This window comes from Oncorhynchus clarkii, chromosome 21 (genome assembly GCF_045791955.1).
Source record: "Oncorhynchus clarkii lewisi isolate Uvic-CL-2024 chromosome 21, UVic_Ocla_1.0, whole genome shotgun sequence".
Taxonomy (NCBI): domain Eukaryota; kingdom Metazoa; phylum Chordata; class Actinopteri; order Salmoniformes; family Salmonidae; genus Oncorhynchus; species Oncorhynchus clarkii.
Genome location: NC_092167.1, coordinates 47,102,378 through 47,127,928, shown reverse-complemented (window position 1 = coordinate 47,127,928; position 25,551 = coordinate 47,102,378). Strand labels below are relative to the sequence as shown.

Here is a 25,551-nt window from a genome sequence, read left to right as displayed (position 1 = left end):
TGGACAACAATGCTATAACTAGTGTCTATGACCACTCTGTCTCCTACTGACAACAATATTATAACTAGTGTCTATGACCACTCTACTGTCTCCTACTGACAACAATACTATAACTAGTGTCTATGACCACTCTACCGTCTCCTACTGACAACAATGCGATAACTAGTGTCTATGACCTCTCTACTGTCTCCTCTCCTGACAACAATACTATAATTAGTGTCTATGACCTCTCTACTGTCTCCTATTGACAACAATGCTATAACTAGTGTCTATGACCACTCTACTGTCTCCTACTGACAACAATACTATAACTAGTGTCTATGACCTCTCTACTGTCTCCTATTGACAACAATGCTATAACTAGTGTCTATTACCACTCTACCGTCTCCTCTCTACTGCCAACAATACTATAACTAGTGTCTATGACCACTCTACTGCCAACAATACTATAACTAGTGTCTATGACCACTCTACTGCCAAACAATATTATAACTAGTGTCTATGACCACTCTGCTGTCTCCTACTGACAACAATACTATAACTAGTGTATATGACCTCTCTACTGTCTCCTACTGACAACAATACTATAACTAGTGTCTATGGACCACTCTACCGTCTCCTACTGACAACAATACTATAACTAGTGTCTATGACCACTCTACTGCCAACAATATTATAACTAGTGTCTATGACCACTCTACTGCCAACAATACGATAACTAGTGTCTATGACCACTCTACTGCCTCCTACTGACAACCATACTATAACTAGTGTCTATGACCACTCTACCGTCTCCTACTGACAACAATGCTATAACTAGTGTCTATGACCTCTATACTGTCTCCTCTCCTGACAACAATACTATAACTAGTGTCTATGACCACTCTGTCTCCTACTGACAACAATATTATAACTAGTGTCTATGACCACTCTACTGTCTCCTACTGACAACAATACTATAACTAGTGTCTATGACCACTCTACCGTCTCCTACTGACAACAATGCGATAACTAGTGTCTATGACCTCTCTACTGTCTCCTCTCCTGACAACAATACTATAATTAGTGTCTATGACCTCTCTACTGTCTCCTATTGACAACAATGCTATAACTAGTGTCTATGACCACTCTACTGTCTCCTACTGACAACAATACTATAACTAGTGTCTATGACCACTCTACTGTCTCCTACTGACAACAATGCTATAATTAGTGTCTATGACCTCTCTACTGTCTCCTATGGACAACAATGCTATAATTAGTGTCTATGACCACTCTACTGTCTCCTACTGACAACAATACTATAACTAGTGTCTATGACCACGCTACTGTCTCCTACTGACAACAATACTATAACTAGTGTCTATGACCACTCTACCGTCTCCTACTGACAACAATGCGATAACTAGTGTCTATGACCTCTCTACTGTCTCCTCTCCTGACAACAATACTATAATTAGTGTCTATGACCTCTACTGTCTCCTATTGACAACAATGCTATAACTAGTGTCTTTGACCTCTCTACTGTCTCCTCTCCTGACAACAATACTATAATTAGTGTCTATGACCTCTCTACTGTCTCCTATTGACAACAATGCTATAACTAGTGTCTATGACCACTCTACTGTCTCCTACTGACAACAATACTATAATTAGTGTCTATGACCTCTCTACTGTCTCCTATGGACAACAATGCTATAACTAGTGTATATGACCTCTCTACTGTCTCCTATGGACAACAATGCTATAACTAGTGTCTATGACCTCTCTACCGTCTCCTACTGACAACAATACTATAACTAGTGTCTATGACCACTCTGTCTCCTACTGACAACAATACTATAACTAGTGTCTATGACCACTCTACTGTCTCCTACTGACAACAATACTATAACTAGTGTCTATGACCACTCTACTGTCTCCTACTGACAACAATGCTATAACTAGTGTCTTTGACCACTCTACCGTCTCCTACTGACAACAATGCTATAACTAGTGTCTATGGACCACTAAACAGTTGTCATGGTTATGTCAGACCACTAAACAGTTGTCATGGTTATGTCAGACCACTAAACAGTTGTCATGGTTATGTCAGACCACTAAACAGTTGTCATGGTTATGTCAGACCACTTGGTGCTGAGCTGCCTCCCTCTCCTATTACACTGTCTTTCACACTCTGAAGCTACAGGAGGAGGTGTGTGTGTTTAACATCCGGTGAGAGGTGAGTAGGTCTGTGGTTCTACATGGTACACTAATTACTGAAGCTGCTGTGTGGTTACAATAGATTGTAAACACAGGAGCTTCCTACAATGTTGGAATTCCCTTTCATCCTATTGTATTACAAGGTTATCACAAGTGTATTGACGGCAACCGTGCCATTGACTCACCCTCATTAGGTGACGTTGTGTGACCTATGCACGTGCACACACCTACATTCTGTGAGTCAGTCTTGATAGTATTGCCAGTCAGGATCGAGTATAGTATTGTCAGTCTCGATAGTATCGCCTGATTATGACGGAACAGGAAGTCTCCAAGTCAAAGCCTTTTCCTGCTCACGTTGGCATGCTGCACAAAGCCTTAGGGACTCGTTACTGATTTATACTCTCCTTCCTTCCAGGTGGTCACAAAGGTGTGTTGAAATGCCCTCTGGTCAGACATAAGTGATTTAATATGATGCTAGACTTCTAGTGTAGTACACAGTCTTAGTTTGTGGGGAAATCGGCCTTATTTTGACCGGCGAGCGGAAACAGGATGTTCACATGGTCATGTGAAGTCGGACGTGACTCCGATGTTTCCACAGGTCTTTCCTCATCTTTAGTTATTCTGGGTTATATATACAGTGCCTTTATGGAAGTATTCGGCCCCCTTGAACTTTGCGACCTTTTGCCACATTTCAGGCTTCAAACATAAAGATATAAAACTGTATTTTTTTGTGAAGAATCAACAACAAGTGGGACACAATCGTGAAGTGGAACGACATTTATTGGATATTTCAAACTTTTTTAACAAATCAAAAACTGAAAAATTGGGCGTGCAAAATTATTCAGCCCCCTTAAGTTAATACTTTGTAGCGCCACCTTTTGCTGCGATTACAGCTGTAAGTCGCTTGGGGTATGTCTCTATCAGTTTTGCACATCGAGAGACTGACATTTTTTCCCATTCCTCCTTGCAAAACAGCTCGAGCTCAGTGAGGTTGGATGAAGAGCATTTGTGAACAGCAGTTTTCAGTTCTTTCCACAGATTCTCGATTAGATTCAGGTCTGGACCTTCTTCCACATGTTTGGTGTGTCTCCCAGGTGGCTTGTGGCAAACTTTAAACGACACTTTTTATGGATATCTTTAAGAAATGGCTTTCTTCTTGCCACTCTTCCATAAAGGCCACATTTGTGCAATATACGACTGATTGTTGTCCTATGGACAGAGTCTCCCACCTCAGCTGTAGATCTCTGCAGTTCATCAAGAGTGATCATGGGCCTCTTGGCTGCATCTCTGATCAGTCTTCTCCTTGTATGAGCTGAAAGTTTAGAGGGACGGCCAGGTCTTGGTAGATTTGCAGTGGTCTGATACTCCTTCCATTTCAATATTATCGCTTGCACAGTGCTCCTTGGGATGTTTAAAGCTTGGGAAATCTTTTTGTATCCAAATCCGGCTTTAAACTTCTTCACAACAGTATCTCGGACCTGCCTGGTGTGTTCCTTGTCCTTCATGATGCTCTCTGCGCTTTTAACGGACCTCTGAGACTATCACAGTGCAGGTGCATTTATACGGAGACTTGATTACACACAGGTGGATTGTATTTATCATCATTAGTCATTTAGGTCAACATTGGATCATTCAGAGATCCTCACTGAACTTCTGGAGAGAGTTTGCTGCACTGAAAGTAAAGGGGCTGAATAATTTTGCACGCCCAATTTTTCAGTTTTTGATTTGTTAAAAAAGTTTGAAAAATCCAATAAATGTCGTTCCACTTCATGATTGTGTCCCACTTGTTGTTGATTCTTCACAAAAAAATACAGTTTTATATCTTTATGTTTGAAGCCTGAAATGTGGCAAAAGGTTGCAAAGTTCAAAGGGGCCGAATACTTCCATAAAGGCACTGTGTGTGTGTGTGTGTGTGTGTGTATATATATATATATATATAACTAAAGAAAACTATATATATAGTTTTTCTCCACTGAAGTGTTGGCCAAAAGTGTCTTCAGAAAGTATTCAGACCCCTTGACCTTTTTCCACATTTTTGTTACGTTACAGCCTCATTCTAAAAATGATTACATTTGGGGGTTTTTCCGCTCATCAATCTACACACAATACCCCGTAATGACATCACAATACCCGTAATGACATCACAATACCCCATAATGACATCACAATACCCCATAATGACAGTGAAAACAGTTTGTTTTTTATTTATTTAAAATAAACTCATCACATTTATATCCGTATTCAGACCCTTTACTCAGTACTTGAAGCACCTTTGGCAGTGATTACAGCCTCAAGTCTTCTTGGGTATGACACTACAAGCTTGGCACACCTGTATTTGGGGAGTTTCTCCCCTTCTCTGCAGATCCTCTCAAGCTCTGTCAGGTTGGATGGGGAGCGTCGCTGCACAGCTATTTTCAGGTCTCTCCAGAGATGTTAGATTGGATTCAAGTCCGGGCTCTGGATGGGCCACTCAAGGCCATTCAGAGACTTGTTCCGAAGCCACTCCTGCTCTGTCTTGGCTGTGTGCTTAGGGTCGTTGTCCTGTTGGACTGGGGCGAAGGTTCACATTCTGAGGTCCTCAGTGCTCTGGAACAGATTTTCATCAAGGATCTCTCTCTACTTTTCTCCGTTCATCTTTGCCTCAATCCTGACTAGTCTCCCAGTCCCTGCCGCTGAAAAACATCCCCACAGCAGGATGCTGCCAACACCATGCTTCACTGTAGGGTTGGTGTCAGGTTTCTTCCAGACATGACGCTTGGCATTCAGGCCAAAGAGTTGAATCTTGGTTTCATCAGACCAGAGAAACTTGTTTATCATGTTCTGAGAGTCTTTAGGTGCCTTTTTGCAAACTCCAAGTGGTCTGTCACGTTCATTTTACTGAGGAGTGGCTTCCGTCTGGCCACTCTACCAAGTCCTGATTGGTGGAGTGCTGCAGAGATGGGAGAACCTTCTGGAAGTTTCTCCCATCTCCACAGAGAAACTCTAGTTCAGGTTCTCGGTCACTTCCCTGACCAAGGCCTTTCTCCCCCGATTGCTCAGTTCTAGGGAGAGTCTTGGTGGTTCCAAACTAATTCCATTTAAGAATCATGGAGGCCACTGTTCTTGGGGACAATTCCTTGGACCTCATGGCTTGGTTTTGCTCTGACATGTACTGTCAACTGTGGGACCTTATATAGACAGGTGTGTGCCTTTCCAAATCACGTCCAATCAATTGAATTTACCACAGGTGGACTCCAATCAAGTTGTAGAAACATCTCAAGGATGATCAATGGAAAGTGGATGCACCTGAGCTCAATTGAGTCTCATAGCGAAGGGTCTGAATAATTATGTAAATAAAGTATTTCTGTTTTTAAATTTTAATCAATTGACAATTATTTCTCAAACCTGTTTTTGATTTGTCATTATGGGGTATTGTGTGTAGAAAGGGGGGGAGGGGCTAACAATTTAAGAGTTTTTAAAAGCAACAAACTGTTTGGATAAAGTCAAGGGGTCTGAATAATTTCCGACGGTGCCGTGTGTCCCTCTACTGCTAATCATGTGTCTGTACTGCTAATCATGTGTCTGTACTGCTAATCATGTGTCTCTGTACTGCTAATCATGTGTCTCTGTACTGCTAATCATGTGTCTCTGTACTGCTAATCATGTGTCTCTGTACTGCTAATCATGTGTCTGTACTGCTAATCATGTGTCTCTGTACTGCTAATCATGTGTCTATACTGCTAATCATGTGTCTCTCTACTGCTAATCATGTGTCTATACTGCTAATCATGTGTCTATACTGCTAATCATGTGTCTATACTGCTAATCATGTGTCTATACTGCTAATCATGTGTCTATACTGCTAATCATGTGTCTATACTGCTAATCATGTGTCTATACTGCTAATCATGTGTCTCTATACTGCTAATCATATGTGTCTCTATACTGCTAATCATATGTGTCTGTACTGCTAATCATGTGTCTCTGTACTGCTAATCATGTGTCTGTACTGCTAATCATGTGTCTATACTGCTAATCATGTGTCTGTACTGCTAATCATGTGTCTATACTGCTAATCATGTGTCTATACTGCTAATCATGTGTCTCTATACTGCTAATCATGTGTCTCTGTACTGCTAATCATGTGTCTCTGTACTGCTAATCATGTGTCTCTGTACTGCTAATCATGTGTCCCTCTACTGCTAATCATGTGTCTCTGTACTGCTAATCATGTGTCTATACTGCTAATCATGTGTCTCTCAACTGCTAATCATGTGTCTATACTGCTAATCATGTGTCTCTATACTGCTAATCATGTGTCTCTGTACTGCTAATCATATGTCTATACTGCTAATCATGTGTCTCTCTACTGCTAATCATGTGTCTATACTGCTAATCATGTGTCTCTGTACTGCTAATCATGTGTCTATACTGCTAATCATGTGTCTCTCTACTGCTAATCATGTGTCTATACTGCTAATCATGTGTCTCTATACTGCTAATCATGTGTCTCTGTACTGCTAATCATATGTGTCTGTACTGCTAATCATGTGTCTATACTGCTAATCATGTGTCTCTGTACTGCTAATCATGTGTCTCTGTACTGCTAATCATGTGTCTCTCTACTGCTAATCATGTGTCTCTCTACTGCTAATCATGTGTCTCGCTACTGCTAATCATGTGTCTCTGTACTGCTAATCATGTGTCTCTGTACTGCTAATCATGTGTCTCTCTACTGCTAATCATGTGTCTCTCTACTGCTAATCATGTGTCTCTCTACTGCTAATCATGCGTCTCTGTACTGCTAATCATATGTCTATACTGCTAATCATGTGTCTCTCTACTGCTAATCATGTGTCTATACTGCTAATCATGTGTCTCTGTACTGCTAATCATGTGTCTATACTGCTAATCATGTGTCTCTCTACTGCTAATCATGTGTCTATACTGCTAATCATGTGTCTCTATACTGCTAATCATGTGTCTCTGTACTGCTAATCATATGTGTCTGTACTGCTAATCATGTGTCTATACTGCTAATCATGTGTCTCTGTACTGCTAATCATGTGTCTCTCTACTGCTAATCATGTGTCTCTCTACTGCTAATCATGTGTCTCGCTACTGCTAATCATGTGTCTCTGTACTGCTAATCATGTCTCTCTGTACTGCTAATCATGTGTCTCTCTACTGCTAATCATGTGTCTCTCTACTGCTAATCATGTGTCTCTCTACTGCTAATCATGTGTCTCTGTACTGCTAATCATGTGTCTCTGTACTGCTAATCATGTGTCTCTGTACTGCTAATCATGTGTCTCTGTACTGATAATCATGTGTCTCTGTACTGCTAATCATGTGTCTATACTGCTAATCATGTGTCTCTCTACTGCTAATCATGTGTCTATACTGCTAATCATGTGTGTCTATACTGCTAATCATGTGTCTCTATACTGCTAATCATGTGTCTCTATACTGCTAATCATGTGTCCCTCTACTGCTAATCATGTGTCCCTGTACTGCTAATCATGTGTCCCTGTACTGCTAATCATGTGTCCCTCTACTGCTAATCATGTGTCTATACTGCTAATCATGTGTCTCTGTACTGCTAATCATGTGTCTATACTGCTAATCATGTGTCTCTCTACTGCTAATCATGTGTCTATACTGCTAATCATGTGTCTCTATACTGCTAATCATGTGTCTCTGTACTGCTAATCATGTGTCTCTGTACTGCTAATCATGTGTCCCTCTACTGCTAATCATGTGTCTCTGTACTGCTAATCATGTGTCTCTGTACTGATAATCATGTGTCTCTGTACTGCTAATCATGTGTCTATACTGCTAATCATGTGTCTCTCTACTGCTAATCATGTGTCTATACTGCTAATCATGTGTCTCTATACTGCTAATCATGTGTCTCTGTACTGCTAATCATATGTCTATACTGCTAATCATGTGTCTCTCTACTGCTAATCATGTGTCTATACTGCTAATCATGTGTCTCTATACTGCTAATCATTTGTCTCTGTACTGCTAATCATATGTGTCTGTACTGCTAATCATGTGTCTATACTGCTAATCATGTGTCTCTGTACTGCTAATCATGTGTCTCTGTACTGCTAATCATGTGTCTCTCTACTGCTAATCATGTGTCTCTCTACTGCTAATCATGTGTCTCTCTACTGCTAATCATGTGTCTCTGTACTGCTAATCATGTGTCTCTGTACTGCTAATCATGTGTCTCTGTACTGCTAATCATGTCTCTCTGTACTGCTAATCATGTGTCTCTCTACTGCTAATCATGTGTCTCTCTACTGCTAATCATGTGTCTCTGTACTGCTAATCATGTGTCTCTGTACTGATAATCATGTGTCTCTGTACTGCTAATCATGTGTCTATACTGCTAATCATGTGTCTCTCTACTGCTAATCATGTGTCTATACTGCTAATCATGTGTGTCTATACTGCTAATCATGTGTCTCTATACTGCTAATCATGTGTCTCTATACTGCTAATCATGTGTCTCTACTGCTAATCATGTGTCTCTGTACTGATAATCATGTCTCTGTACTGATAATCATGTGTCTCGATACTGCTAATCATGTGTCTCTGTACTGCTAATCATGTGTCCCTCTACTGCTAATCATGTGTCTCTGTACTGCTAATCATGTGTTTCTGTACTGCTAATCATGTGTCTCTACTGCTAATCATGTGTCTCTGTACTGCTAATCATGTGTCTATACTGCTAATCATGTGTCTGTACTGCTAATCATGTGTCTCTGTACTGCTAATCATGTGTCTCTCTACTGCGAATCATGTGTCTCTCTACTGCTAATCATGTGTCTATACTGCTAATTATGTGTCTCTCTACTGCTAATCATGTGTCTATACTGCTAATCATGTGTCTCTGTACTGCTAATCATGTGTCTCTGTACTGCTAATCATGTGTCTCAATACTGCTAATCATGTGTCTCTGTACTGCTAATCATGTGTCTCAATACTGCTAATCATGTGTCCCTGTACTGCTAATCATGTGTCTATACTGCTAATCATGTGTCTCTCTACTGCTAATCATGTGTCTATACTGCTAATCATGTGTCTCTCTACTGCTAATCATGTGTCTATACTGCTAATCATGTGTCTCTATACTGCTAATCATGTGTCTATACTGCTAATCATGTGTCTCTGTACTGCTAATCATGTGTCTCTGTACTGCTAATCATGTGTCTCTGTACTGCTAATCATGTGTCTCTGTACTGCTAATCATGTGTCTGTACTGCTAATCATGTGTCTATACTGCTAATCATGTGTCTCTGTACTGCTAATCATGTCTCTCTGTACTGCTAATCATGTCTCTCTGTACTGCTAATCATGTGTCTATACTGCTAATCATGTGTCTCTCTACTGCTAATCATGTGTCTATACTGCTAATCATGTGTCTCTCTACTGCTAATCATGTGTCTATACTGCTAATCATGTGTCTCTATACTGCTAATCATGTGTCTCTGTACTGCTAATCATATGTGTCTGTACTGCTAATCATGTGTCTCTATACTGCTAATCATGTGTCTCTGTACTGTTAATCATGTGTCCCTGTACTGCTAATCATGTGTCCCTGTACTGCTAATCATGTGTCCCTCTACTGCTAATCATGTGTCCCTATACTGCTAATCATGTGTCTCTATACTGCTAATCATATGTGTCTGTACTGCTAATCATATGTGTCTGTACTGCTAATCATGTGTCTCTGTACTGCTAATCATGTGTCTCTGTACTGCTAATCATGTGTCTCTGTACTGCTAATCATGTGTCTCTGTACTGCTAATCATGTCTCTCTGTACTGCTAATCGTCTCTCTGTACTGCTAATCATGTCTCTCTGTACTGCTAATCATGTCTCTCTGTACTGCTAATCATGTCTCTCTGTACTGCTAATCATGTCTCTCTGTACTGCTAATCATGTCTCTCTGTACTGCTAATCATGTCTCTCTGTACTGCTAATCATGTGTCTCTGTACTGCTAATCATGTGTCTCTGTACTGCTAATCATGTGTCTCTGTACTGCTAATCATGTGTCTCTGTACTGCTAATCATGTGTCTCTGTACTGCTAATCATGTCTCTCTGTACTGCTAATCGTGTCTCTCTGTACTGCTAATCGTGTCTCTCTGTACTGCTAATCGTGTCTCTCTGTACTGCTAATCATGTGTCTCTGTACTGCTAATCATGTGTCTCTGTACTGCTAATCATGTGTCTCTGTACTGCTAATCATGTGTCTCTGTACTGCTAATCATGTGTCTCTGTACTGCTAATCATGTGTCTCTGTACTGCTAATCATGTGTCTCTGTACTGCTAATCATGTGTCTCTGTACTGCTAATCATGTCTCTCTGTACTGCTAATCATGTCTCTCTGTACTGCTAATCATGTGTCTCTGTACTGCTAATCATGTGTCTCTGTACTGCTAATCATGTGTCCCTCTACTGCTAATCATGTGTCTCTGTACTGCTAATCATGTGTCTCTGTACTGCTAATCATGTCTCTCTGTACTGCTAATCATGTCTCTCTGTACTGCTAATCATGTGTCTCTGTACTGCTAATCATGTGTCTCTGTACTGCTAATCATGTGTCCCTCTACTGCTAATCATGTGTCTCTGTACTGCTAATCATGTGTCTCTGTATTGCTAATCATGTCTCTCTGTACTGCTAATCATGTGTCTCTGTACTGCTAATCATGTCTCTCTGTACTGCTAATCATGTCTCTCTGTACTGCTAATCATGTCTCTCTGTACTGCTAATCATGTCTCTCTGTACTGCTAATCATGTGTCTCTGTACTGCTAATCATGTGTCTCTGTACTGCTAATCATGTGTCCCTCTACTGCTAATCATGTGTCTCTGTACTGCTAATCATGTCTCTCTGTACTGCTAATCATGTCTCTCTGTACTGCTAATCATGTGTCTCTGTACTGCTAATCATGTCTCTCTGTACTGCTAATCATGTGTCCTTGAAGTACATTGACATTGGCCCTCGTTTCTTCTAGGTTATTAATGATGTAATTTAGATGTGTAACACTTTTTCTTAGAAAGTCCTGTTGATACAATTAAAATAAAAACCCAGTCCACAGTTATGCTCTTGTGCCATACTTCCTGTCTTCATACTTAGTAATGGCTTATTAATTATAGCACTAATGTGTCCTACATTTCAGGAAGACGCTGTTGTTTACATAATGCATTGTTTCCTGTGCCTGCACACAGCCTACACCCAGAGGTTATATTCTGAGGACTGAACGTGCCCCTGTTTAATTGAATGCAGTGCACCATTTTAATTGTGTTTTGGGGCTTATCACCCGCGACCATATTCCAATAAATGTTTCCCCTTCTGATGTCACTCGTTCCCCTCGCTAATTCCCCTACGCCATATTTTTCTCTCTCTGTCTACACAGCGAACTCCGATGCCCTCCAAGCCATGGTTCCTGAAAACAGCATAGACTCAGAAGGGTAAGTATCCTGTCATGACTTCTGTAATAAAACCCTGCTGCTGCTGGCTTCCCGAAGTCCAACTTTATCAGCACTATTTAAATATACATCAAATCTGAAAGGGAACATTTTAAAGTAGCTCACAACCTCCTCTTAATGTTGTCTGATGTCTTTAACATTGAGGCCTATTTGGGGCGGCAGGTAGCCTAGTGGTTAGAGCGTTGGGCCAGAAAGGTTGCTGGATCGAATCCCCGAGCTGACAAGGTAAAAATCTGTCATTCTGCCGTTGAACAAGGCAGTTGTAGACCGTTTTACATTGTTAATAAGATTTGTTTCTTAACTGACTTGCCTCGTTCAATTTCAAAATAAAGTAAATATGAACATTGTCAGAAATTTCACCAAAAGGACTGGTTTCCACTTGGGTGTGATTTCTTTCCAAGCCACTAGATGGCAATGGTGTCCCTTTTTTTTTATGGTGCTGAAGTGGCTGTCGTTAGGTGGAAGTCAAGCTGGTCTCTCAGACATTGTTTATGGCTTGGTGAGTTTGGATGAAGGCCAGGACTTTTTACGACTCAGAATATCAATATGATCCTAACATTTTTATATGGTCATTCTGATTGTGCAACCGGGACCAGTCATCTCATAGAAACTGGAAATGAAACTACGGCTCCCTGCGTTATACGACCATTCACTTACTAAACAGCTCAGGAATAGACCGACAGGAGCCTGATTCACAATCGTGACCTCTGACAGTTTCGTTGAGAACGTCTTGGTTGCTGTGAATGGTAAGTAGGTCTGACTTTACAGTTCATAGTCAGGGCCTTGTCCATCGAAGAATACACACACACAGACACATATATGTGTGTGTGTGTGTGTGTGTGTGTGTGTGTGTATATACACACACACCTGCCTACCTACATACCTGCCTGCCTACATACATACCAACCGAAGAGACAGAGAGTGCTGGCACTCACAACCATAAATGGTGTCCAAGGAGGGATGACTGCAGAGAGAGGAGAGGAGGGATGACTGCAGAGAGAGGAGAGGAGGGATGACTGCAGAGAGAGGAGAGGAGGGATGACTGCAGAGAGAGGAGAGGAGGGATGACTGCAGAGAGGAGAGGAGGGATGACTGCAGAGAGAGGAGAGGAGGGATGACTGCAGAGAGAGGAGGGATGACTGCAGGGAGAGGAGAGGAGGGATGACTGCAGGGAGAGGAGAGGAGGGATGACTGCAGGGAGAGGAGGGATGACTGCAGGGAGAGGAGGGATGACTGCAGAGAGAGGAGAGGAGGGATGACTGCAGACTGCAGAGAGAGGAGAGGAGGGATGACTGCAGAGAGAGGAGGGATGACTGCAGAGAGAGGAGGGATGACTGCAGGGAGAGGAGGGATGACTGCAGGGAGAGGAGAGGAGGGATGACTGCAGGGAGAGGAGAGGAGGGATGACTGCAGAGAGAGGAGAGGAGGGATGACTGCAGAGAGAGGAGAGGAGGGATGACTGCAGAGAGAGGAGAGGAGGGATGACTGCAGGGAGAGGAGAGGAGGGATGACTGCAGGGGGAGGAGAGGAGGGATGACTGCAGGGAGAGGAGAGGAGGGATGACTGCAGGGAGAGGAGAGGAGGGATGACTGCAGAGAGAGGAGAGGAGGGATGACTGCAGAGAGGAGAGGAGGGATGACTGCAGAGAGGAGAGGAGGGATGACTGCAGAGAGGAGAGGAGGGATGACTGCAGAGAGAGGAGGAGGGATGACTGCAGAGAGAGGAGAGGAGGGATGACTGCAGAGAGAGGAGAGGAGGGATGACTGCAGAGAGAGGAGAGGAGGGATGACTGCAGAGAGAGGAGAGGAGGGATGACTGCAGAGAGAGGAGGGATGACTGCAGAGAGAGGAGAGGAGGGATGACTGCAGGGAGAGGAGAGGAGGGATGACTGCAGGGAGAGGAGGGATGACTGCAGGGAGAGGAGAGGAGGGATGACTGCAGGGAGAGGAGAGGAGGGATGACTGCAGAGAGAGGAGAGGAGGGATGACTGCAGAGAGAGGAGAGGAGGGATGACTGCAGAGAGAGGAGAGGAGGGATGACTGCAGAGAGAGGAGAGGAGGGATGACTGCAGAGAGAGGAGAGGAGGGATGACTGCAGAGAGAGGAGGGATGACTGCAGAGAGAGGAGAGGAGGGATGACTGCAGGGAGAGGAGAGGAGGGATGACTGCAGGGAGAGGAGAGGAGGGATGACTGCAGGGAGAGGAGAGGAGGGATGACTGCAGAGAGAGGAGAGGAGGGATGACTGCAGAGAGAGGAGAGGAGGGATGACTGCAGAGAGAGGAGGGGAGGGATGACTGCAGAGAGAGGAGGGATGACTGCAGAGAGAGGAGAGGAGGGATGACTGCAGGGAGAGGAGAGGAGGGATGACTGCAGGGAGAGGAGAGGAGGGATGACTGCAGGGAGAGGAGGGATGACTGCAGGGAGAGGAGAGGAGGGATGACTGCAGGGAGAGGAGAGAAAGGGAGAGGAGGGATGACTGCAGAGAGAGGAGAGGAGAGATGACTGCAGAGAGAGAAGAGAAAGGGAGAGGAGGTATTTTTTATGTGTGGGGTGACGGTCAGGATGAATAAATCATAGCGTGGCGAGTCAGGATGAGGTATGGCCACGACATTGGGTGTTCCGGCACAGTCCGCGGGACAGGACACCACAATGTGTGGGTCTCTCTGTCTCAATGTGCTTTATTGGCACAATGTAACAGTGTACATATTGCTGAAGCTTATTTGGGATATTTACAATATTAAAATAATAATAGTGAACATTGTCAACGGGACAACGGTAACAACAATAACCAACAGTCAAAATAACCATTGAATAATAACGATATAGAGGACATGTGCAGGTTGATTGGTCTGTCAGACACCGTCCCTCATCTTATGGCAGGCAGTAATGTATTGCCCTACCAACCCACAGCTCTCTGCGTCCTCCCCCAACAGGACGGGTAGCCTGTCCCTCCCCCAACAGGACGGGTTGCCTGTCCCTCCCCCAACAGGACGGGTTGCCTGTCCCTCCCCCAACAGGACGGGTAGCCTGTCCCTCCCCCAACAGGACGGGTAGCCTGTCCCTCCCCCAACAGGACGGGTAGCCTGTCCCTCCCCCAACAGGACGGGTAGCCTGTCCCTCCCCCAACAGGACGGGTAGCCTACTCTCATCAGAGAGGTCTTTGAAACCTTGAATAAGGGTTTCACATTTGGGGAAATGACACTCTCTAATTGTTTTATATATTTTACATTTTGTCAGGAAATGCAGCTCCGTCTCAGGTTCTGCTGTGGTGCAGTGGTTGTACAGCCTTTCCTCTACAGGGAGCCAGGTTCTGCTGTTGTGCAGTGGTTGTACAGCCTTTCCTCTACAGGGAGCCAGGTTCTGCTGTGGTGCAGTGGTTGCACAGCCTTTCCTCTACAGGGAGACAGGTTCTGCTGTTGTGCAGTGGTTGCACAGCCTTTCCTCTACAGGGAGCCAGGTTCTGCTGTGGTGCAGTGGTTGCACAGCCTTTCCTCTACAGGGAGCCAGGTTCTGTTGTTGTACAGTAGTTACACAGCCTTTCCTCTACAGGGAGACAGGTTCTGCTGTGGTGCAGTGGTTGCACAGCCTTTCCTCTACAGGGAGCCAGGTTCTGCTGTGTCTACCCTTCTCAATGGCAAGGCTGTGCTCACTGAGCCTGTACTTTGTCAAGGTTTTTCTAAGGTTTTGATCAGCAACCACGGTCAAATATTTAGCCACGGTGTACTGTCGATTTAGGGCCAGATAGCATTGCATTTAGCTTTGTGTTTGTGTTTCCCAATAAGTAATGTAGTTTTGTTTTTACTATGTTGTAATTTGGTTTATCCTGATTGATTGGATGTTCTGGTCCTGAGGTTTCAGTGTGTTAGTAGAACAGGTTTGTGAACTCAGGACCAGCTGGATGAGGGGACTGAGGCTTCAGTGTGTTAGTAGAACAGGTTTGTGAACTCAGGACCAGCTGGATGAGGTGACTGAGGCTTCAGTGTGTTAGTAGAACAGGTTTGTGAACTCAGCCCCAGGACCAGCTGGATGAGGGGACTGATGCTTCAGTGTGTTAGTAGAACAGGTTTGTGAACTCAGCCCTAGGACCAGCTGGATGAGGGGACTGAGGCTTCAGTGTGTTAGTAGAACAGGTTTGTGAACTCAGCCCCAGGACCAGCTGGATGAGGGGACTGAGGCTTCAGTGTGTTAGTAGAACTGGTTTGTGAACTCAGCCCCAGGACCAGCTGGATGAGGGGACTGAGGCTTCAGTGTGTTAGTAGAACAGGTTTGTGAACTCAGCCCCAGGACCAGCTTGATGAGGGGACTGAGGCTTCAGTGTGTTAGTAGAACAGGTTTGTGAACTCAGCCCCAGGACCAGCTGGATGAGGGGACTGAGGCTTCAGTGTGTTAGTAGAACAGGTTTGTGAACTCAGCCCCAGGACCAGCTGGATGAGGGGACTGAGGCTTCAGTGTGTTAGTAGAACAGGTTTGTGAACTCAGCCCCAGGACCAGCTTGATGAGGGGACTGAGGCTTCAGTGTGTTAGTAGAACAGGTTTGTGAACTCAGGACCAGCTGGATGAGGGGACTGAGGCTTCAGTGTGTTAGTAGAACAGGTTTGTGAACTCAGCCCCAGGACCAGCTGGATGGGGGGACTGAGGCTTCAGTGTGTTAGTAGAACAGGTTTGTGAACTCAACCCGAGGACCAGCTGGATGAGGGGACTCTTTTCTTTGCTCAGCTCTTGGCATTGCAGGGCTTGGTAGTGATATGAGAGGGTGTCACTGTATTTTAGATGTTTCCAAAACTTAATTGCTCTTTTTTGAGTTTTTATTATTAGTGGATATTGGCCTAATTCTGTCCTGCATGCATTGTTTATAGTTTTCCTCTGGACATGTAGGAGAATCTTACAGAACTCTGCATGGAGGTCTCTCTCTCTCTCTCTCTCTCTCTCTCTCTCTCTCTCTCTCTCTCGCTCTCTCTCTCCTGTTACTGTGCACCATCCCTCTGTCTACATGTCTCTCTCTCCTGTTACTGTGCACCATCCCTCTGTCTACATGTCTCTCTCTCCTGTTACTGTGCACCATCCCTCTGTCTACATGCCTCTCTCTCCTGTTACTGTGCACCATCCCTCTGTCTACATGCCTCTCTCTCCTGTTACTGTGCACCATCCCTCTGTCTACATGTCTCTCTCCTGTTACTGTGCACCATCCCTCTGTCTACATGTCTCTCTGTGTTTCTTCCTGTTGTCCTCAGTTTTATCTTCCTTTCTGAATCCCTCCTTTATGACTTCTTCTCTTCAGCTGACTAAGTGTCTTGCGACAAACTAACCTATTTCTTTCAAGTCGCTCTCTTCCCCTTCTAGCCTCTTTATCTATACATCTCTCTCCCTCGTCCTCCTCTCTCTTTCCCTCGTCCTCCTCTCTCTCTCCCTCGTCCTCCTCTCTCTTTCCCCTTCATCAGCCAAAGCTTCCAGGACAATTTCCAAATGCTATGGTAATGGAGACAAATAAAAGTGTGGTGCTCTGATTCCCGCAGGCGCAAACAGCCGTCTCTGACACCACTTAAGTCCTTACACTCTACAGTCCATAGAGTGATAGACAGTACAGTCCTCTCTACACCAGGAGAACACACATTGGGTTAGTGATGGACAGTACAGTCCACTCTACACCAGGAGAACACACATTGGGTTAGTGATGGACAGTACAGTCCTCTCTACACCAGGAGAACACACATTGGGTTAGTGATGGACAGTACAGTCCTCTCTACACCAGGAGAACACACATTGGGTTAGTGATGGACAGTACAGTCCTCTCTACACCAGGAGAACACACATTGGGTTAGTGATGGACAGTACAGTCCTCTCTACACCAGGAGAACACACATTGGGTTAGTGATGGACAGTACAGTCCTCTCTACACCAGGAGAACACACATTGGGTTAGTGATGGACAGTACAGTCCTCTCTACACCAGGAGAACACAGACTCCTCCACTTTACAAAACATAATGAACACCTTCTTTCCATGAAAGACTGTAGACTGACCAGGTGAACGCTATGGTCTCTTATTGATGTTAAATTTAAATAATGTATAATTTAGTGTATACACACACACACACACACACACTCCCCCACTTTACACAGATGCGTGTTCACATACCAGTCCCCTTCAGGTTGCCTAAGGATAGGCCAAAACAACAGTGTAGCCAGCAGAAAGGGTACAGTATTTTGAGTTCTGGACATGTAGTGTCGAAGGGGAGATCATCACGTTATGAAGAGCATAAGTCTAGACATGTAGTGTCAACGGGGAGGTCATCACGTTATGAAGAGCAGAAGTCTAGACATGTAGTGTCAACGGGGAGGTCATCACGTTATGAAGAGCAGAAGTCTAGACATGTAGTGTCAACGGGGAGGTCATCACGTTATGAAGAGCAGAAGTCTAGACATGTAGTGTCAACGGGAAGGTCATCACGTTATGAAGAGCAGAAGTCTAGACATGTAGTGTCGAAGGGGAGGTCATCACGTTATGAAGAGCAGAAGTCTAGACATGTAGTGTCAACGGGGAGGTCATCACGTTATGAAGAGCAGAAGTCTAGACATGTAGTGTCAACGGGGAGGTCATCACGTTATGAAGAGCAGAAGTCTAGACATGTAGTGTCAACGGGGAGGTCATCACGTTATGAAGAGCAGAAGTCTAGACATGTAGTGTCAACGGGGAGGTCATCACGTTATGAAGAGCAGAAGTCTAGACATGTAGTGTCAACGGGGAGGTCATCACGTTATGAAGAGCAGAAGTCTAGACATGTAGTGTCAACGGGAAGGTCATCACGTTATGAAGAGCAGAAGTCTAGACATGTAGTGTCGAAGGGGAGGTCATCACGTTATGAAGAGCAGAAGTCTAGACATGTAGTGTCAACGGGGAGGTCATCACGTTATGAAGAGCAGAAGTCTAGACATGTAGTGTCAACGGGGAGGTCATCACGTTATGAAGAGCAGAAGTCTAGACATGTAGTGTCAACGGGGAGGTCATCACGTTATGAAGAGCAGAAGTCTAGACATGGTTTATGTTTTTTTTGGTCACCGCTCTGCATTGAATCTCATATTTTCATATTGGACTTGACTTGTTTTAGTGGACTCAGATGTGTTTACTACTGGGCTGTAGCTAAAACCTGCACACCATGTATCCTTCAGGACCAGGGTTCACCATGTCTACTAGTGTCTTCTACTGTCTGAGGTTAAGAAAACATTTTTAAATGAGGACGTCTTGATTTGCGTACGTCGCAAGCCCAGAGTTACTACTTGGTGGAAGCGACCATTACAGTTGTGAATTTTTGGGAATAAGAGCCTGCCAACTTTGCACAGCTCTCAGCAAAATGTAAAGACTGTGGGATGTGTAGGCTTTCGCTAAGTGTAAAGACTGGGATGTGTAGACTTTCGCTAAGTGTAAAGACTGGGATGTGTAGACTTTCGCTAGTGTAAAGACTGTGGGATGTGTAGACTTTCGCTAAGTGTAAAGACTGTGGGATGTGTAGACTTTCGCTAAGTGTAAAGACTGGGATGTGTAGACTTTCGCTAGTGTAAAGACTGTGGGATGTGTAGGCTTTCGCTAAGTGTAAAGACTGGGATGTGTAGACTTTCGCTAGTGTAAAGACTGTGGGATGTGTAGGCTTTCGCTAGTGTAAAGACTGTGGGATGTGTAGGCTTTCGCTAGTGTAAAGACTGGGATGTGTAGACTTTCGCTAGTGTAAAGACTGTGGGATGTGTAGGCTTTCGCTAAGTGTAAAGACTGGGATGTGTAGACTTTCGCTAAGTGTAAAGACTGGGATGTGTAGACTTTCGCTAAATGTAAAGACTGGGATGTGTAGACTTTCGCTAAATGTAAAGACTGTGGGATGTGTAGACTAGTGTCTGTATCACCAGTTTGCTTCTTCCTCTCTTTTCCTCCACAGCCCACCGCTGACTCCCACCTCCCCCACCCTCCCAGTGACCCCCGTCTCGCCTCGTGTCCCGGCGGGACTTGCCAGACACACCTGCAACCACCTGCACACCATCGGAGGCATGGGGGGCCTCAGCAGCGTCTGCAACCGCTGCAATCACAAGAAGTGGCCCCTGATGAGGCGCGTGTCCACCAAGAGGATAGTAGACAGGAGGAGCCACGGAGAGGTCACCGTGTTGGCTGTGGGGAGGTGAGAGGTCATAAGTGGTTTCCATGTATTTGATACCATTCCGCTCCCAACCATTACCACGAAGCCCATCCTCCCCAATTAAGGTGCCACCAACCTCCTGTGGTCTATAGAGAAGTCTTGTCTGTGTGAGAGGGATGACTGTGTGTGAATTATTTTCTCTCAGAGAGCCAGTTGAAGTGAAGTGTATCAAGCCAATCCTCCCTGTCTGCTTCCGGTCCTGTAGAGGAGCTGATCTGAATGCAGAGGGTCCTGGTGCTTTTTCATTAGCTCATCCAGATGAATGGAAGTGTATGTACGGGGCCACACTGAGCAGGGAGGGAATAGCCATTACCTGATTTTAATTGAATCTGTGTAGTGTCGTGCCAGAGTGATGTCTCGTGTTGAGCTCCTCAGTGAGAATCATAACATAGGCCCTGGACCAAGAGGTCCTATAGCGCCGATAACAGCACACTATACTGTATTTTATAATCTACTGGTACTGATACATGGACCGGTTTGGGTTTTTACTTCTACATCCTGTTAAATCCATGTCAATCAGTGTAGATGAAGGTGGAGGAGACATGCTAAAGAAGGATTTTTAGGGGCCTGCCGAGTGGTGCAGTGGTCTAAGGCCCTGCATCGCAGTGCTAGCTGAGCCACTAGAGATCCTGGTTCGAGTCCAGGCTCTGTCGCAGCCGACCGGGAGACCCATGGGGGCGGCGCACAGTTGGCTCAGCGTCGTCCGGGTTAGGGGAGGGTTTGGCCAGCAGGGATGTCCTTGTCCCATCGCGCACCAGCGACTCCTGTGGCGGGCCGAGCGCAGTGCACGCTGACACGGTCGCCAGGTGTACGGTGTCTCCTCAGAAGCGTATGTGCTTCAGGAGATATATATTCTAATAGTTGTCTGAGTAGTTGATTTCTCCGGTTATTGTCAGTTGCATGTTGATTCCCATGGTGTTATATCCTCTTTATCACCAGTGTTATATCCTCTTTATCACCAGTGTTATATCCTCTTTATCACCAGTGTTATATCCTCTTTATCACCAGTGTTATATCCTCTTTGTCACCAGTGTTATATCCTCTTTGTCACCAGTGTTATATCCTCTTTGTCACCAGTGTTATATCCTCTTTGTCACCAGTGTTATATCCTCTTTGTCACCAGTGTTATGCTATGATCTATCCCTGTCAGGTTCCGTGTTACAAAGTGTGACAAGGAGAGGCCCGTCAGAGAAAGGAGGACCATGCTCAGCACTGACTCCAACGGGAGCATGCCGGCGTCGCCCACGGAGAAGGAACCCTTTGAGAGCAGGACCATCTCTGAGTCACATCAGGTCTGTCTGAGAGTGACATTCAGTCTGATTCACCCGGGTACACACAGGTTTTCATCCAATAGGGTCTGTCTGAGAGTGACATTCAGTCCCATTCACCCGGGTACACACAGGTTTTCATCCAATAGGGTCTGTCTGAGGGTGACATTCAATCTGATTCACCCGGGTACACACAGGTTTTCATCCAATAGGGTCTGTCTGAAGGTGACATTCAATCTGATTCACCCGGGTACACACATGTTTTCATCCAATAGGGTCTGTCTGAGAGTGACATTCAATCTGATTCACCCGGGTACACACAGGTTTTCATCCAATAGGGTCTGTCTGAGAGTGACATTCAATCTGATTCACCCGGGTACACACAGGTTTTCATCCAATAGGGTCTGTTTGAGAGTGACATTCAATCTGATTCACCCGGGTACACACAGGTTTTCATCCAATAGGGTCTGTCTGAGAGTGACATTCAGTCCGATTCACCCGGGTACACAGGTTGTCATCCAATAGGGTCTGTCTGAGAGTGACATTCAGTCCGATTCACCCGGGTACACACAGGTTTTCATCCAATAGGGTCTGTCTATAGTGACATGGACCAAACTCCCAGGCATTTATGTATTTGAATAGAGTCTGTATTTGAGGCATTTTTCATTGTAACTTCCCGCATTGACTAGGTACCGGCACCTCCTGTATATAGCCTTGCTATTGTTACCTTTTTAAAAATATATTTTTCACTTTAGTTTATTTGGTAAAGATTTTCTTAACTAACAGTGAAGTTCAAGAAGAGTTAAGGGCTTGTCAGGAAGCTTTTCACGGTGAGGTCTACTACACGTGTTGTATTCGGCGCATGTGACAAAGTTAGATTTGGGTAAATGTGAATTTACTGAAGTGTGATTTCCTCCTCCCCTTTCCGTTAGGATCCGAAGGAAGACGGGGCTGATCCAAAGGAAGACGGGGCTGATCCAAAGTGACAGGAACCAAGGTGACTTTCTATTGGGCTCCAAAGTCCTATCCAAGCTGTTTTATCTGGGCCACTTTAAGTAACATGTTTTAAACTCCTTTTGATAAAATGTCCTCATTTCCTCTACAGAGCAGCGCATGGCTTCCTGAACAGAGCCAAGGGGGGAAATATGATCATTTGCAACACTTTTTAAACCCAGAATCGGACCGAAGAGAAGCATCGGCGCGGCGAAGAGCAGCAGAGGCGATCGAGGGGTAAACCCCTCCTTGTCCCCGTCTCCTTTGATGGTCAGATGAGACAAGACAGCGGTGTTGATGGTGAATTAGAGGATGAAGATGAGACCGGTTACTCTCTCTCTATCAAACTTGGCCCTCTGTCCCGGGTAGGGTAGCGGAAAGGGTGTCTAGTATACCGTGTTAGAAAGGGCCATTGTGCCGTTCATCAGACAGTGAGTCACTGGTAGTGCCACCCCCCACACCCTCTCGTCACCAAAGATGTGGAAACCACCACCAAACGTTAATGATTGATTACTTTTTTTTCTTCCCGATTCCGCTGCCAAGGAGGAAAACCACAAACGCTCACCTGACCAGGAAGTTGAGATTGCATTGGGGGTTGTGTGAGCCAAGAGCCAATAAACTGTGCAGTGTGTTGGCGCCAAATACACAATCTCTGCCTAGCCTTCACGTCCTCTTCTGACCCCCTGGGCAAAGACGGGTTGAATCCAAGTTGTTTCCACCTCATTTAAACCCCCAGAATCTATCATGACGTTGAATCAACGTGAAAAACTAGTTGGATTTGCAAAAAGTCATCAACGTAAGGGAATTTATAAAAAACATTTTAAAAAATCACCCAACTTTGAACCTAAATCCAGTGACATAGTGATTTATTTGTATTGTTTTTTTTGTTTTTTTTTACATTAGTTGACAACTCAACCAATAATAATGTTGAACGGACCGCTTCCAATTGGCTCATTTCCCCCCCTCCCCTCCCCTGTAACTATTCCCCAGGTCGTTGCTGTAAATGAGGTGTTCTCAGGACTATCTAGTCCCCCCCCCCCCCCCCCCCCCCCCCCCTTCTAGAACTCCAATGGAGTACATTAACTAGGTTTATATGGTGAGGAGAAATTTCCTCATCACCTTTTAAAAAAAAAAATGTATTAATCTTTTGGTTGTCACGGTGACGTATGGAACCGCTTCTGATTCCACCCCAATGAAACTACCTATTTTAATTGGCCATTGACTCGTCTCTTTGCCAATACTACGTATGGTTTCTATTCGAAGGAGCTGAACAAATCCATTTTAAACTTCAGTAGGAGGCCTTGATCGATGCACAGACAGTCTTCGTCGGAACGGCTAGTAGCAGCTGTCTTGTGTGTCTCACTGAGTTTGAGTACGGTGGTATGTGGTGGGGATGTAGACTTCGTGTGAGAGACTTCTTTTTTGTGTGTGTGTATTTTTCAACGTGAATCATGAGGTCAAATGTTTTGTTTTCTATGGTGAATAAGTTTTTTTTTTTTTGTCCAGGACTTGGAAACATGAACATTACCTTTAGGAACAAACAAAAAACTGTCTTTAAAAAAATCTAGAACAGGAGCTGAACCAAAATTATTATACAATGCAAAAAAAAAAAATATATATTTCTCAGTGAGGAGAAGTCTTGTGATCAAATGTGTTAAAATGTAATTTATACTGTAACAATTAATCTATTGACTCCCATTTGCCATGAATTGTAAACAAATGTCAAAGTATGTTAAAACGGACAGTGTTTCAAATGAACCAATACCAAAGCCAAAACAATTTTCTGGGCGGGATGACTTTTTAAGCTTTCCATTCGTCAACGAGTAGGCCTGCATTGAGCAAACCTGAACAACGTACAACGAACGGTACTCCAATCCAAAATCTACCATCAGACATAAAACAAACCAAAAGAAAAAGGGGTTTCAACCGTCTCAAAGTTTTCCCTGTGAACGTCTCCTCTCCTCTCAGATGAAGGAAGAAGAGACAAATCCACTTTAGGTTTTTGAGGAATGGCAAACTTTTTTTTGGCTAATTTTTAAAACTGGAATGTCTTTCATCTAAGAGCTTTAATATCAATAAAAAAATTAATGTTTTGAGGATTTTCTCCAAAAAGCATTTGTTTATGTGAAATAGGAATGTTTTGAGTGTCTGACCTATTCAGTATCATTCAATGTGTTTTGTTATTTGCTCTCACGTTTGCTTTGGAGACTTTATCGTCTTATCACAACCTTTTTAAACTGTTGTATGAAAATGTATTTAAAAAATAAAGCAAACTGACTGAAAAAAAAAACGTTTAATGTTTTCGCCATTTTATGTTGACAGTTGACACTAATAAAAATAAAAAAATACTATAGAATTGAATGAGTGTTTTTTTTTTAAGGAGAGAGATATGACGTGTTTATAACTCATTTAAATTGATTAATACCCATCTTTGTGTTTTCATGTCTTCTCTTCAGTCATATTTTCTACTCTTCCTCATCCCCCTCTATCACATTGTCTATTTTCAGTATTCAATAAGCTGTCGTTTCTCTCTCTCTCTCTCTCTCTCTCCCTCTCCATTTCCTGCCCTCCTCGTGATTACTTATCGCGGTCATTTTTTAATAGATCTACTTTCCCTTTGTCTTGATGTCATAGTGCTGCCAGATGGAGGAGGTGACGAGATGTTTGTTCTTTGTCTTGATGTCATAGTGCTGCCAGATGGAGGAGGTGACGAGATGTTTGTTCTTTCCCTTTGTCTTGATGTCATAGTGCTGCCAGATGGAGGAGGTGACGAGATGTTTGTTCTTTGTCTTGATGTCATAGTGCTGCCAGATGGAGGAGGTGACGAGATGTTTGTTCTTTCCCTTTGTCTTGATGTCATAGTGCTGCCAGATGGAGGAGGTGACGAGATGTTTGTTCTTTCCCTTTGTCTTGATGTCACAGTGCTGCCAGATGGAGGAGGTGACGAGATGTTTGTTCTTTGTCTTGATGTCATAGTGCTGCCAGATGGAGGAGGTGACGAGATGTTTGTTCTTTCCCTTTGTCTTGATGTCATAGTGCTGCCAGATGGAGGAGGTGACGAGATGTTTGTTCTTTGTCTTGATGTCATAGTGCTGCCAGATGGAGGAGGTGACGAGATGTTTGTTCTTTCCCTTTGTCTTGATGTCACAGTGCTGCCAGATGGAGGAGGTGACGAGATGTTTGTTCTTTCCCTTTGTCTTGATGTCACAGTGCTGCCAGATGGAGGAGGTGACGAGATGTTTGTTCTTTCCCTTTGTCTTGATGTCACAGTGCTGCCAGATGGAGGAGGTGACGAGATGTTTGTTCTTTCCCTTTGTCTTGATGTCATAGTGCTGCCAGATGGAGGAGGTGACGAGATGTTTGTTCTTTCCCTTTGTCTTGATGTCACAGTGCTGCCAGATGGAGGAGGTGACGAGATGTTTGT

General features: G+C 44.2%; 1 protein-coding gene across 1 annotated transcript in view; it reads left to right on the top strand.

The window, feature by feature from the left end:
• LOC139379100 (RELT like 1) overlaps nucleotides 1-24,483 on the top strand; it is a 50,593-nt gene extending 26,110 nt beyond the window's left edge. The window contains exons 4-8 of the mRNA XM_071121912.1: nucleotides 11,616-11,670; nucleotides 19,612-19,848; nucleotides 21,017-21,158; nucleotides 22,067-22,131; nucleotides 22,240-24,483. Of these exons, the coding sequence (XP_070978013.1) occupies nucleotides 11,616-11,670; nucleotides 19,612-19,848; nucleotides 21,017-21,158; nucleotides 22,067-22,120 (488 nt within the window). The 3' untranslated portion in view covers nucleotides 22,121-22,131; nucleotides 22,240-24,483. The remainder of the gene's footprint in view (nucleotides 1-11,615; nucleotides 11,671-19,611; nucleotides 19,849-21,016; nucleotides 21,159-22,066; nucleotides 22,132-22,239) is intronic.
• Nucleotides 24,484-25,551: the final 1,068 nt, after the last annotated feature.